Below are 15,075 nucleotides of genomic sequence, written 5' to 3'. Positions count from 1 at the left end.
GAAACCAAATCTGTGCAGGGATGGAAAATTATACTACTCTGGGGTCTGGAGGTTGCTGCATTCAGGCTCGAACCTGTGCCAAAAAAAATTCTTTTAACTGAAGGACCAAATAGGTTGATAATTTTCAGCTCTTTACATCTGATCAAAGATAGAAACAAATAGTATGCACCATTGCAGAGTTTCCCAGTTATGTTACAATACTTTTTTTGTAAGCTGTTCCAGTGCCATTGTATAATCCATTTTGTTGGTTGTCTTCTGTTTAATCCAGATTCAATTTAAGAGCTGTTTGTGCAAGAATGACTAATGATAGCTGCTCCTAGACAATCTTGGCCACAAAAGAGGAATTTTAGTCTCTTCACGTGACATAGAATTTGTTGTTCTATTAGCCCTGGAGAGACTGGCAGTCAACATAGTGGGCCTGATACTGTCGTTTATCAGCAGCTTTGCTCATGATCCAGGAAAGGACTTAACGATGGTGAATGTTAAACATGGGAATAGTTTGAATTAAAATGAATGGGGGACATGCTCTGAGTTAAAAGTATGCAAAGCACATTGCTGGATCAGGCACAGAACGGACAGTCTGAGAAAGAGGGCTGGTCTGTACCAGTGCCATTTAGTGAGCTGATTAAAATCCACTCAGAACCCATCAGCTTTTCTAAACAAAGGTCCAGTGTTCTGGTGAGAAAAGCTTAGTGTTCACCTTTTCTCCTTCTTTGAAAAATTCACTTTAATGTCTCCTGGATTTATAGCTGGATTTAACAGAAAGATTAAATTTCTTAAATTGGATTTCTATCTGTAGACCTTGAGGTGCTTTACAAAAAAAGTCAGCCTTATTCTGTTTTTCATGTTGGAAAAGTGAGACACTGGAAAAGGATGTGACTTGCCCACCCACATCCATTTAATTTGATTCACTCATTGTGTTTAAATGTCTTCATGTCCAGAGACTTTCCAAAGGAATCCACAGTGTTAAATTAAGTTTGTAAGAGACATGTAGGTGGGGTGCAATTTTACAAGTGCACTAAATGTTTTTTTCATTAAAATGTTTGAAAATTGTAAATAAGAGGGATTTAGTTACTGGATAAAATTTCCCTTTGGCTTTACAGAATGACAGATCACCGGAAAAGCATTCAAATTCCATCTTAGTGAAATTTCTTCTGGATCTTAACAACATCTTCAGAACTTAATACTGCTTTGATTTCCTTCTAGAGTCTGTATGACTTATTCCATAGTCTTTATAATTAGAAATTCAGATCAAGTCATGCTTCTTGAAGAGATACACCCATTATGAAAGCATAATTATTTGGATGACAAATTATAAAATTGGCATTACTGTATGTTGTTAAACTACTGCTTTTTCTGTCATAGAAGATGACCGTTTTTCAGTCCTTTTGGTGTAGTGGGAGATAACTTTTCCTGCTCTAATATGTATATTACAGAACTTGGCTAATAATGTTTCCCTTCATTCCATAAGCCATAAGAGGACAATTCATTATGTACTGCAGGCCTTTTTAGAACTGACAGCTGCACTGTAATTATCTTCACACAGATATTTGTAATCAGACTTGAAACTTGGATAACTGAATTAATGTGTTTTGATCCATGAGGTTTTATATTGAGCTCTCTGAATGTAATTATACTTCATAAACACTAGCCTTTTTATTTATTTTTTTTTCCAATCCTTTCTTAGAAAATTGAGTTTCTTTGGTGAGTGGCTGCACAGAATAAGAACACAAGTTGCTTGTCAGGAGTAAAAAAAGGGAAATTCTTCTAAAGCAGTTGAATAGATAGATAGCAAGTGAAGCTCCTTTCAGGTTCCAAATAAGAATGATTCAAAAACGTATATAATCAAACAAAGCTGATGCTGCAATAAAAACATCCTACTGTATGTAAAAATCAGACTGCAAACAAAGTACAAATGAGACATTTGTACTTTTGTTTTTTCTGAGGGAAAGGTAATGAACTGATATTGATGCTTCTCTTCATGCATTTTTAATGCTAGAAATTTTCTTTGTATCTTACATTAAATACCCATTTTTTCCTCAAATGTTTCCTTTGTCTTTTTTTTTTCTTTTCCTTTTTAGTTATTTTTGCTCATATCCTCTGTAATGAATGAGTGAAAAGGTTTGAGGTTATTTCTGCATTTAGAACTCAGCACCAAATCTTTGCCTTGGGGAAGGATGCTGGCTCTTTTGGGTCTACTGTTTATCAGCTCAACCCTTTTCTTGAAATTTGTTGGTTTGTACTGTGGTTGTCAACACTGTATTAACTCATGATGTGAAAAGAGCAATGGAACCAATGGATAGAGTAGTGTTTGTCTCTATCAATCAGAGGGGCCATCATTTCAGCTACTAGATTTTGATGGATTTGTGTCAGAGAGAAATATTAAGAGAAAATATTACTTTCTCTTTCAATTTTGAAGGGAGCTAAAGACACAGACATCTCTCCTAGACAAGTTACAAAGAATCAAACCAAATGACTGAATGTTTCCTTTTCAGTGTTATTAAACTCATTAGGGTTTTTTTGTTTTGTTTTGGTGTTTTGGTTTTGTTTGGGTTTGTTTTGGGTTTGTTTCGTGGGGGGTTTTTTTGTTATTGGTGGTTTTGGGTTGGTTTGGGTTTCTTTTCCTTTTTCCTGGGGGGGGGTGGAGTGGGGGGGGGGTGTGAGGGGTGTGTGTATGTATGTGTGTTCAAATATCTCATTCTGTCAAATTAATTCTGCTGGAAAAGCCTCTTAGTTCCCTTAATAGAATCTCTAGTTTGCTAACTAGTCCTGTGATGACAAGCTACACTAATACTGGAAAAATAGGGTTGTCCCTGTACCACTAATGTTCCTTAGAAGTAAAAAGCTAATACCTGGAATAGGGACTTCCTCAGTCACTGTAAGGAATGAAGTAAGTTCTATAAGGAATGAAGAATACTTCAGTGTAATTTGCTCTTGTTCTTTTTTGCAGACCCATTAGTTTCTAAATTCCTGCTAATTTATGTTCTAAATTCCTGCTAATCTCCTACTGGAGATCTGTAAAGTATTCCGTGGATACATGTGAGTGCAGCATACATGTGTGGCCGGAACTGTTCACTTTTTAGTATTTCTAATGCAAGTATTTCTGGTGATAAAAAGTTGCTCTTTTCAATATACTTTGTCACATTAGCTGCTTGATAAAACAGGATGTGAAAAACATACAGGTTAACACTGTTAAGTCCTTCAGCTCTGGAAAAACCAATGTAGCGTTCAATAAACAGGACATGAATAAATCTGGGTATGGCATGTGCTGGCCATTTGAAGATTACCCAGCAAGCATTTATTTTCCTCTTTGAGGAAAAATATCATCATTTCAGTTTTCTTACTTGATTAAACTAGCTATCCCAGCAGAAAATCTGCACACTAGAAGCTCTTCAGAAGTTAAATTCATGCAGACTACTTCCCCTCTAAATATAATCTGTTTTCTATAAAGGACAGAAATATTTTTTTTAATTCTTATTTCTCTTTACCCATTTGATATACTAGTTTAAAAATCCACAATGATTTTTAACTAGAAATGGTTTAAAAGTACATTTCAATAAAAAAAGCAAAAAACAAAAAACAAAAAACCCAACCAAACAAAAAACCACCAAAACCAAGCAAATGGTATTTTTTGAAAATGGGAGACACTAAAAAAATCTGGTTTTGTTCATTTTTTATTTAAAAAGGGAGGAAGTTTGAGAAATGTGGGATGAAACTTTTTGTGTGGGAAGTTCCAACAGTCTTAAGCAAAGCAGTTAGTTACAAAATCGTGTGACTAATAATCCATGGTGCAGAAAGGTTAGATTCTTTGGTAGATGCTGTTTGGTGTACCAGGAGATAGGAAGATTTAGCTAGCTTTTATTTGTAATGTTTTTTACTAAATTTCTTGAGGACAGTGAAATGCACAAGCTGGTGTGTAGAAGGTAAAGCTGTCTCAATTTTAGGCAGTTCTTTAAGGAATTTAAATATTGATAACATTCAGTGGGACAGCTTTCAAGGAGAACATAAATTTCCTTAGCGTCCTGGCAGATGAAAATTCTTTTGGAGGTAAATATAGACATAGCTATAAAATACAGATTTTGTAATATATATTTTGATGGTCTAGTGCTACTGATTTGACAAGAAGCCATTAGCATATTAGCTGCCAAAAAAAGGACTGTGAGAAGGTAGTTTTAGTCACAGCTCAAAACTCACTGATAAAGACCATTCCTACCAGATCATTGCCTCAGGAATTTTTATGTTGCAACTGTGAAGCAATAACTGGAAAGCAACAGGAGGTTCAAGCTGCCTTGTAGTAGGCACCTGCTCAGCCAGGACTTTGGTAGATAACAGCGTAGCGAATGACCCAAGCAGACTTGTTTGACCAAATAAGAACTGTCAGTTTACTAGAATTCCCAACCCCAAATTTGGACCACAAGTAAATGAATCCTTTAATAAAAATGTCGTTGTTGGTATTTAAAAGATCAGCATAAGCATTAGGCGGTTACTTATGGATATCCCTAACCTCGATCTTGGTATGTATCCAGTCTGATGACCATGTTCATTCAGTGCCAGAATGCAAAGCAGTTCAGGTCATTGTGGAGGAAGCTGGGTATTAAACACATAACAAAATGCAAAGGCAGCAGAGTATAAGGCCACAAGGTGTCCTGATTCCTCTGTGCAGCCTCTTAAACTCCTTGGAGCCTGGACATTGATTTGGGTTCATTCAGGCCTGTTTGGCTGAGAGATGTAAACTGTCCTGATGTGATATGTATGTGCACATATTTCTGACTTGCCAAGTATGTGTCACACAAATGTTGCATCTGGCCTTCCTTGACTGTTTGGAAGTATGTTTTAAACTGTTGAGTCAAGCAGCTTGTTGAGAAAGACCCTCACAGAACACAAGGGGCAGATTGTATGCCAGTTAGCAAATTAGTCCTCATCACTGGAAAAAAAAAAAAAAGTAAAAGGACAGTGGGAGTAAAGACTTTTTGTCTTTGCCTGTTGAAGTTAAAATAGACTAGATGATCAGCTTGTACAAATATCTGGCATAGCTGAAAAAAGGAAAGAGGACAGATGATTGGGAAAGAAAGAGTTGATAATAACCTCTTGACAGTAGCCTTGTGTGGAAAGATGCCATGTTGGATAACCAACACTTGTTAAGGAATGTATGGGAAAGGCTCCACTCACCAAAGCGCTGAGTGTATGAAGCCCTGTTTTGAATAAATATGGTGCTTAAGTATTCTGCTGAAAAGAAAGGTTTGGCTAATCAAGGTGTAGGATTATAGAATATAATTTATGAATGCATATAAAACAACAGATATGTTTTGTTTGTCTGTCTGTGTTCTTGCTTTGTTGGGTTTTTCTCATAGATGAATAAAAATCCAGCCCTTCAAGCTGGCTGTCAGATATGGCTGTGTCTATTTAGAGATCTGGCTAGGTTTCAAATTAGGGTGGAAGTGTTAGAAGTGACGTGTTAAAGAGCTGTGAGGTCACTGTCACTGAGCAGTCTTCCCTCGTTCAAGCTGTAGACCATGGTTCTTCTCAAGAGGATGGAAAACAGCTACTGACATGATAGTAACAGCCCCTAGAGACTCTTGCGACAATGGGAGAAAAAATATGACAGTGGGGAAATAAAGGAGAGACTGCAAATTCTGCTCTCTTTTTATGAATATATTGTCTTGAACTCACAAGTCTGGAGAAATTCCAGAGTGCAGAAAAGTTAGAGAAGGTACATGTTAAGATGAAGTCTGGACCCTCTAGGATTTTGTCACTCATTCTGCCTATTGAACTGGAAAATCATCTACTGTAAAATCATTTGTCCTGTCCATAAGGTCAGTATTCCCCTAAATTCTGTGTGAGTAGAAATTAGTATTTCTGCATCACCTTTAAAGCTGATTAGATAATGAGAACTGTGTAGTATATTGACTACTAAAGTGGTGGGACCCACTAAAGCATACTGAACTTCGAGCTGCCATGGTTACAGGTGTGACCCCTGGGCAAAGGAAAAGTTGTAGATGTTTTGAATTTTTATAGACCTGACTCTTAATCCTCAGAACCAGTTATACTTAACAAAAGATGGTTTAGATATTTCCTTTGTGCTCACAGGCAGCTAGAAAGAGGTTAGGTACAAATTGAGCAAGGAATAGGAAGACCAGCATGGAGAAATTCTCAGATATATATTGAATGAGATCTTTATAGCCTACAATGATCAGTATACTCTGGGCTTAGGTTAGTGCCCAAGATCAATTTGGGTAAAATCCCTTTGAGAAAAAGTAGTGAGCCAAGAGCTCTCCTTTTCATCCTGGCAATTTAAGGTAGTACCCTTTTTGAGCCTGGCTGGATTAGATCAATCTGAGAGACCTCTGAGCTATTCCTTTTCGAAACAATCAGTTTATTAAAACTGGCTAGTGTCCTTTCTGATATAGCCAGACATGTAAGCATTTGTTCACATCCCATTGCCTTCAAAGAGATGTGTGAAGAATGTCCTGTAATAGGCCTGACTGGATAATCTCTGCTGTTCAAAAAGGTAAGTTAAGTTAAGTTTAGAACTGGTTTGAATTTTTCAAAATAAGTTAGACCCCAGAATGCATATGTAAGAGTGACATTCAGACATGATTTGTTTCCAGACCTAAGGTTTACAGTTCTGTCACTTCTCTTACTGATTTTCCTCTATATAATCAACCATTCAAGTATCCCATGAATAAACGCAAAGTAGTGAGACTGTAATGTCCAAGATTTTCTTCATTGCTTTATTTATTTCGGTCATGTAAACTCAGTTTTTAGTGCAGTATGAATGGTTATCATAGAATCCCTGGATTCTGTTGAAATCAAAGAAAAGAAAAGGCAGAACACAAGTTTGCTGATTCAGTTTGGGAAACCTGAATATCTTGCACTGTTGTTATTGTTTTGATGGTTTGCCCCATTTCATAAATCTTATGCCATGTGATGTAGATTGTAATGTTCTGTGAAAATTCAGCTCTTTTAAATTCAGCAACTTCTGAGGATATTTCAACATTTGATAGTCCCAAGTCCAAAATAGTTGTAAGTATCAAAGCTGTAGGTTTCATACCATTTTCACAACAGTGTGTCTTTTTGTGTTTCAATCCAACCATAGGATATTACCAGCTTGCTTCACACCATCTATGAAGTAGTTGATGCATCAGTAAATCATTCTCCTAGTTCCAGCAAAACTCTGCGAGTGAAACTTACTGTGGCACCAGATGGCAGCCAGAAGAAAAAGAGTATCTTGTTAAATCCTGCTGGTAAGGATGTGCAATCAGGTATTGGAAAAAATATGAAAGACTTCAAGAATCCCTCAAAAATACATCTTCGTATTTTGTTGCTACAAATAAATATATACTTAAAGGCAAATAATTATGTGGGTATTTTAAACCCCATGAATGTGCTTTATGATTTTGGATGCAAAATTGCCTATCCTTCTCCTTTTAGCATCTCTTAAGCAAATTAGGGTTCCCTTTCCTGATTGATTGCTTCTTTTTGGAAGCAGCAATAGCCTATATGGTGTGTAATTGCCTTTGTGTACCACAAGGCAGATTTAAGGCCTTTTCAACTTGTACTGCTTTAACTCTGCTGATATTACAGTGCTCAGTTTGTGTGGAAAAAGGTGTAGTGGTATAAAATGTTTTTTGCAAATGCATAGCTGTAACTGCTGCTGGATAAGTAATTCAGCATAAATAACCTTTATGTATCTATGCACAAAAATTGCACTTTTCTGTACTGGCAGAGTCTGACATTATAAAATGGATTATACTCTGATGGCTAATTCACATTATATTCACTATAATAATAGTTGTATCAGCATAATTGCTTAAGTAGGTAAAGTCATACTAAATTAAAATACTTTTAAGTATTGAAAGTAATACTTCAGTAGAAAATATGGGTACCTTACTCAAAAGGAAAGCCTTGTTATCTCAGTTTTAATATATTCATCCACTCAGTCAAGTGCAGACATAAGAAAATTTGTGCTGCTAGGGAGCTCTGTGATGCATTAGTACAGCATGAAGCTCCAAACTCCTGAGCCCTCCTGAGGGACAAGTATATCAGTGTGAATGCGGCTTCATTTAACCTGCCACATGGTCCAACCTAATGTCCTAGAGTCAAGGTTCTGTCTGCCTAAAATCTGTCGTGTGGACAAAAGCACTTTTGAGGTTACATGAAATGATACATTACATCTTGATCTACCGACAAGAAAAATGCATTTGCAATGTGGCATGTTAGTTATGGTGATCAGCAAGGACAGTAATGTGAGAATAATGTCCTTTCTTTTGGCAGATTTGCAGAGTGCCAAGCATAGAGCTGAAAGCAAAGCTAATGAAGAAGTAAGATGCTCTGAGAAGAAGCAGCGGGCTTCTCTCAGGTAAGGGGAAAGAACCCTGTGTCCTAACAGGCACTGGGTACCTCTGAGAAAACTTCAACCACTGATTTCTTGTTTGCTTCCTTTCTTTATTTTTAAAAATTATGTTAAAATAGAGGAATAATAGGATTTTTCACTGTGGAACCAATAGCATATTCCATGGGTGAATACTTTTTGTATATTAAAACAAAACCCAAAAAGCAAATCTGTAGCACCCATTACCCAAATTTTCTTCTTCTGTTGGCTCTTTGGAGGATATACAGCATCTTTTTAGATGCTATCTGCAAATATTGTGCCTACTAGTGGAGTTTATAGCACAGCTTTTTGGCTAAAAGTGTCCCAAAACCTTTTAATCTCCATAGAGGCCAACCCCTGCCTTTCTCTGTCCTCCACAGTGACTTAGCAGAGTGGCCATCTCTGATGACTCCCACCCTGCTAGAAACCATGCTTCCCTGCTGCCACATCAACTTTAGGTCAACTTCTCCTTTACAGAATTAGTTATTTGGTAGTGCCCATGAGGAATTACCCTGCTTCCTTAGAACTAATATATTTAATGTAATCTTGCAGGAAAATTGGGATTATTTTTATTTGTAAGTTTCAGAATATATTTCACCACTTGAAAAAATACCTGTCTGTTGTCTTTCAATGGACTCCAGCCTGTGTGACTCAGAGTGCATCCATTTCTAATAAAGCAGAAGCACAGTGGGCTTCTTTTATGAAGAGATGCAGGTACACTTGCAGCCATCTACGGATTAGATAAAAAAAGGGTTTAGTTCTTCCCTAATGGAGTGTACAATATTATTTTGGATGTCAGTTCAGAACAGGCCTTCTTCCTCTGAACATGTGTAATCTATCCTGTTATCAGGGGTTCTACCTACCTGATAGATATTACCTACAATGAACTTCAGAGTATGTGATAATAATTTGCAATGTATTTTTCGAGTATTAAAATCTTTTACAGCTAAGAAAAAATGTGAATCTCTCATTCACATGTAGGTGTGCTATTACTTTTCTGAATTTTATATTTTAATGGATAGAAAAACAAATCAAAAGCAGATAATTTTGATAGATTTTAACATGAGTGGTGTCTCTCAGGGATCGGTGTCGAGACTGATCTTGTTCAACATCTTTGTCGGTGACATGGACAGTGGGGTTGAGTGCGCCCTCAGCAAGTTTGCCAATGACACCAAGCTGTGTGGTTCGGTTGATAGGCTGGAGGGAAGGGATGCCATCCAGAGAGACCTTGACATGCTTGTGAGGTGGGCCAATGCCAACCTCATGAAGTTCAACCAAGCCAAGTGCAAGGTCCTACACCTGGGTCAGGGCAATCCCAGGCACAGCTGCAGGTTGGGTGGAGAAGAGATTCAGAGCAGCCCTGTGGAGAAGGACTTGGGGGTGTTGATTGATGAGAAGCTTAACATGAGCTGGCTTCAGTGTGCACTTGCAGCCCAGAAAGCCAACCGTATCCTGGGCTGCATCAAAAGAAGTGTGACCAGCAGGTCAAAGGAGGTGATCCTGCCCCTCTACTCTGCTCTCGTGAGACCTCGCTTGGAGTACTGTGTACAGTTCTGGTGTCCTCAACATAAAAAGGACATGGAGCTGTTGGAGCAAGTCCAGAGGAGGGCCACGAGGATGATGAGGGGGCTGGAGCACCTCCCATATGAAGACAGGCTGAGAAAGTTGGGGCTGTTCAGCCTGGAGAAGAGAAGGCTGCATGGAGACCTCATAGCAGCCTTCCAGTATCTGAAGGGGGCCTATAAGGATGCTGGGGAGGGACTCTTCCTTAGGGACTGTAGTGGTAGGACAAGGGGTAATGGCTTGAAACTTAAACAGGGGAAGTTTAGGTTAGATATAAGGAAGAATTTCTTTACTGTGAGGGTGGTGAGGCACTGGAATGGGTTTCCCATGGAAGTTGTGAATGCTCCATCCCTGGAGGTGTTCAAGGCCAGGTTGGATGGAGTCTTGGGTGGCATGGTTTGGTGCGAGGTGTCCCTGCCCATGGCAGGGGGGTTGGAACTAGATGATCTTAAGGTCCTTTCCAACCCTAACTATTCTATGATTCTACGATTCTGTAGAGCAGTTGCTCCAAACAGTTCACCTCGGTGTATAAGTTTGATCTGGTTTAGGATTTTATGTTTAACACTAAGGCAGAAGGAAGTGTTTGCTGAAATGCTGCAGTAATGACATTGAATCATTCGTTGCATTTGTTTCTTCAGCTGCAAATTTAAAAAAAATAAAAATCCACTTTTGGCTTTCCTTGGATTTAGGGATATTTGTCCAAATACATAATACATTTATCAGGAGAATGAGCATTCAGTCTTATAAAAAATGACAACAAAACAGTGCCTCCCTTTTCTGAATTGAGTAAAAATGCTAGTGAGTTGTCCCAGTGAGTAAATTCCAGTACAATCAAATTTCAAATTTTAGGCTAAAATGACTTCTAATCTTCTGTTAGGAACAAAATCTTCTGTGAACTAAAGAATACTCCATGGTTTTGCTTGCTGGCCTCGATGTAGTATTCAGATTCCCTCTGCCCATTAGCAAAGGTTTGCCCTGCATGAATTTTGTATGATAATCTGTTGCAGAAATCACCTTTCAGTTGCAAAAATCCCCTTGAAGTCCTGGTTTTACAAATATAGTAGTTTTATGATCAGCAGCAGCCATTTCCACTTAAATCCAGTCATAGAGGCATCAAATGTTGGGGTAGAATGTTGGCTCTGCTGCATTTGTCCTTCTCATCCCTTTAGGTAGAGGCTTCCTAGACAGAACAAATCTGTATCTTGAGCTGAGCAGATCAGCATCAGACAACTGTCAGAATCTGACAGGTTTTGTTGCATCTTATTAAATGCGGACAGGACAAAGAATGTCCTGTTCACACTGTGTGTGTTGCAGTGATGTTTGTGGCCAAATTGCTAACCCTCAGGGAAGTTCCCTGAGGCTTATAACAGAATCTCATTATATTAATGCAGAGGCTTCCCCTTTGAAAGCAGCAATGAGGACTTTGTGAGACGTGCACGCATTTCACAAATTCAGTCACTTAGGAATTCTAGGAAAGATGTGATTAATAGTCAAGATAAAATAGATAGAAGTGTTTTTATCCTGACAGTGGGAGATAGAAGAGTTAGTTAGATTTTTCATCTGCTGGAAGCTACAGGTAGGAGTTTTCACCTCTTAGGACTACTACGAGTATCAAGATCAAGTAGATACATTCACAGCTACTTTGCCTGGCATGTGTGGTACAAAATGGATGGTGGAAGAGCACTGGCAGGCAGCTTTGTGGGTTGGATATCTTTGTGCCATTATAGTTTATATTTCACTTAGTGCAACAGGGAAAATATGATGCATGCCAGCCTCTAAAACATCTTCCTTTTACCCGCAGATACGCATTCTCACTCTCTCTTTCTTTCCTGCTGAAGTGATTGCTTTCTGACTGGCTTAAACTCTATTTTATCAGTGAACTCAGCTTTCAGGGAATGTCCTTGCATTTTTCTACCCTGGGCTCTGTCACTACTCTATTCCCCTTACCTGCTATATCACTGTGTGCTTATTACCATCAGCATGACACTCCAGTGTAGGAATTTTAGAAAGGGCTTTCATACACTCCACAAACACTTAAGCAGATGCCCTTTTTTTTAATTAAAAATAAATCCAAACCAAAAACCAGTAACAACACTCTATATCATAGAATCATAGAATCATAGAGTAGTTAGGGCTGGAAAGTACCTTAAGATCATCTAGTTCCAACCCCCCTGCCGTGGGCAGATGTCCTGGGTTCAGCTGTAGCAGTTATTTTTCTCCTTCTTAGTAACTGTTGCAGTACTGTGTTTTTGACTTTAGCCTGAGAACAACGCTGATAACACACCGATGTTTTTAGTTGTTGCTAAGTAATGTTTACTCTGATCAAGGACTTTCTCAGTCTTACTGTCGTGGTTTAAGCCCAGCCGGTAACTCAGAACCACACAGCTGCTTTCTCACTCCCCCCTCTTCTTCCCCCCACTCCCAGAGGGATAGGGAAGAGAATCAACATCACGGACTGAATGAATTCAACAAGCTTTATAGGGATGGTCCATGGACTAAGGAATGATATCTCTCTCTGTGTGTGTATATATATATGAGATAAAAGCAATGGTATATTGAAAAATGTGGGATCTGACCAGGACGTGAATGGTATGGTGTCGTGGTTTGAGCCCAGCCGGTAACTCAGAACCACACAGCCGCTCGCTCACTCCCCCCCTTCTTCCTCCCCCCGCTCCCGGAGGGATGGGGAGGAGAATCGGAAGAATGTAACTCCCACGGGTTGAGATAAGAGCAGTCCCGCAACTAAGGTATAATACAAAACCACTACTGCTACCACCAATGATAATAATGATTAGTGAAATAACAAGGGGAGAGGATACAATTGCTCACCACCCGCCGACCGATACCCAGCCCGACCCGAGCAGTGATCTGGGCCTTCCGGGTAACTCCCCCCGGTTTATATACTGGGCATGACGTGCTGTGGTATGGAATACCCCTTTGGCTAGTTTGGGTCAGGTGTCCTGTCTCTGTTTCCTCCCGGCTTCCCCTCCTCCCTGGCAAAGCATGAGACTGAGAAAGTCCTAGGTCGGAATAAACATTACTTAGCAACAACTAAAAACATCAGTGTTATCAGCGTTGTTCCCAGGCTGAAAGTTAAAAAACACAGCACTGCACCAGCTACTAAGAAGGAGAAAAATGACTGCTATAGCTGAACCCAGGACATATGGAATAAGGGATGGATACTGTCCTGGGTTCAGCTGTAACAGTTATTTTTCTCCTTCTTAGTATCTGGTGCAGTTCTGTGATTTCGACTTTAGATTGAGAACAATGCTGATAACACACCAATGTTTCAGTTGTTGCTAAGAAATGCTTACTCTGATCAAGGTCTTTTCAGTCTCATGCTCTGCCAGTGAGGAGGGGCACAGGAAGCCGGGAGGAAGCAGAGACAGGACACCTGACCCAAACTAGCCAAAGGGGTATTCCATACCACAGCACATCATGCCCAGTATATAAACCGGGGGGAGTTACCCGGAAGGCCCAGATTACTGCTTGGGTTGGGCTGGGTATCTGTTGGTGGGTGGTGAGCAATTTTATTGTGCATCACTTGTGTTTATTGTTTTCTTTTCCTTTTCCCCTTTTAGTTTTATATTCTCTTCCCTTGTTATTTCCCTTACCATTATTATTATTGGTGGTAGTAGTAGTAGTTTTGTATGGTACCTTAGTTATTGGACCGTTCTTATCTCAACCCATGGGATTTACATTCTTTCGATTCTCCTCCCCATCCCTCCGGGAGTGGGGCGGGGGGGGAAGAAGAGGGGGAGTGAGCAAGCATTTGCGTGTTTCTCAGTTACCAGCTGGGCTTAAACCACAACAGCAGGGAGATATATGTTTACATACTGTGCTTGATGCATGGCTGATGCATGCCTGTGTCTCCCCATGTGTACACAGGAGAGCATTGTTGGGCTGGATGCCAGATGCTTCGGTTCTCTGACTTAAAGTTGTCTTTGACAGTGGAGCACATCTCTCATCAGTATATAATTGCTTCACTGTGTATGTTTGCCTGAATATTGTTGAATGGCATCTTGCATATAAGAAAGCTATTGGAATACAGGGCTGTGGCAGAACTGGCATAGTTTTGCTTCACTGTCTTGATGAGAGATGGAATTTATTACAGTAACAAAAAAACCCCCAGGTTCCCTGTTAACTTCGTTTTCAACAGGCAGTGCTGTTATACAGTGTATCTTTATTGTGTTGGATCAAACCCGGTGATGTTTTTTCTGGCTTAACTATGTATTGTCTGCAGCACATGTGTGCAAGTCCCAATGGTATCCGTAGGCAGTTCATGCCTGGCAACTTCAGTTAGCCAGGGTCTAGCCCCAGAGATCTTTTATGTTGACCTGCTGAAGTGTAACAATTCGTAAAGGTGTATCTGAGGCAGGAAAGGTACTGAGTTGGCTATGTATCCAAGAAAATAAAGAATATCTGGATATTGCCTCATTTTTTGACAGTACCCCATGTCACTTCTGGAGTTCAAGCTGACTCAGAGTCTTTAAAGCTTACCTGCTTTCTAGGCAGACTCTTCTCCATTCAGGAGACTACTTCTATCAAAGTAGAGCAAAAATCTGCAACTTTGATAAAAGAAACTGTAGACCTGTGTCTGACAGAGACATGGGGGACTCAGTTCTGTAATGTCCCTGAACAGTACTACACTAGACCAGGAAAGCAGTTTGTGCCAAAGCTCAGTGGTATCAGCAGCCTCTGGAAACCTGGAAATGTGTTAATAGACTAAAAGCGGAGTACTAGGCGCCATACAGTACAGAGCCCTGATTTAGCAACTGGTGTAGGATACAAGGCCAAATTCTGGTCTAAGGTTGACATCAGTGCAGTCACACAGAGAAAGAGCAATGCCTATCTTGTGGCCTTGGAGACTGAAATATCTGAATGCCAGGCAGTGACTTAAGAGTTTTCTGCTTATACTATTATATTGAAAATATTGTTCATATCTGCAGACATCCATTTAAATTGCTGAATTAAATTGTTCAGCATTATGGGCTACAATACTGTAAACCTCTGCCTGATTTTTTTCTGCCTCATAAATGAATGGTATTTCAGATATTCATTCTCAGGAAATAGTTCTGCTATAAATAAAATTGCAAAGCTGAGCAGGAAAAGGAGTTGAGATTCTGAAGCCAGCAGCTGAT

The 15,075-nt window shown here is 39.4% G+C and overlaps 1 protein-coding gene across 1 annotated transcript in view; it reads left to right on the top strand.

Annotated features, from left to right (window-relative positions):
• The window catches only part of LOC115619005 (protein naked cuticle homolog 1-like), a 100,771-nt gene that overhangs the window by 83,590 nt on the left and 2,106 nt on the right, over window positions 1-15,075 (top strand). Inside the window, exons 9-10 of the mRNA XM_030511022.1 lie at window positions 7,097-7,244; window positions 8,275-8,359. Coding sequence (XP_030366882.1) covers window positions 7,097-7,244; window positions 8,275-8,359 — 233 coding nt within the window. The remainder of the gene's footprint in view (window positions 1-7,096; window positions 7,245-8,274; window positions 8,360-15,075) is intronic.

Source organism: Strigops habroptila, chromosome W, assembly GCF_004027225.2.
Source record: "Strigops habroptila isolate Jane chromosome W, bStrHab1.2.pri, whole genome shotgun sequence".
NCBI lineage: Eukaryota > Metazoa > Chordata > Aves > Psittaciformes > Psittacidae > Strigops > Strigops habroptila.
Note: the sequence above shows the minus strand (reverse complement) of the source record. Positions and strands in the feature narration are given on the sequence as shown.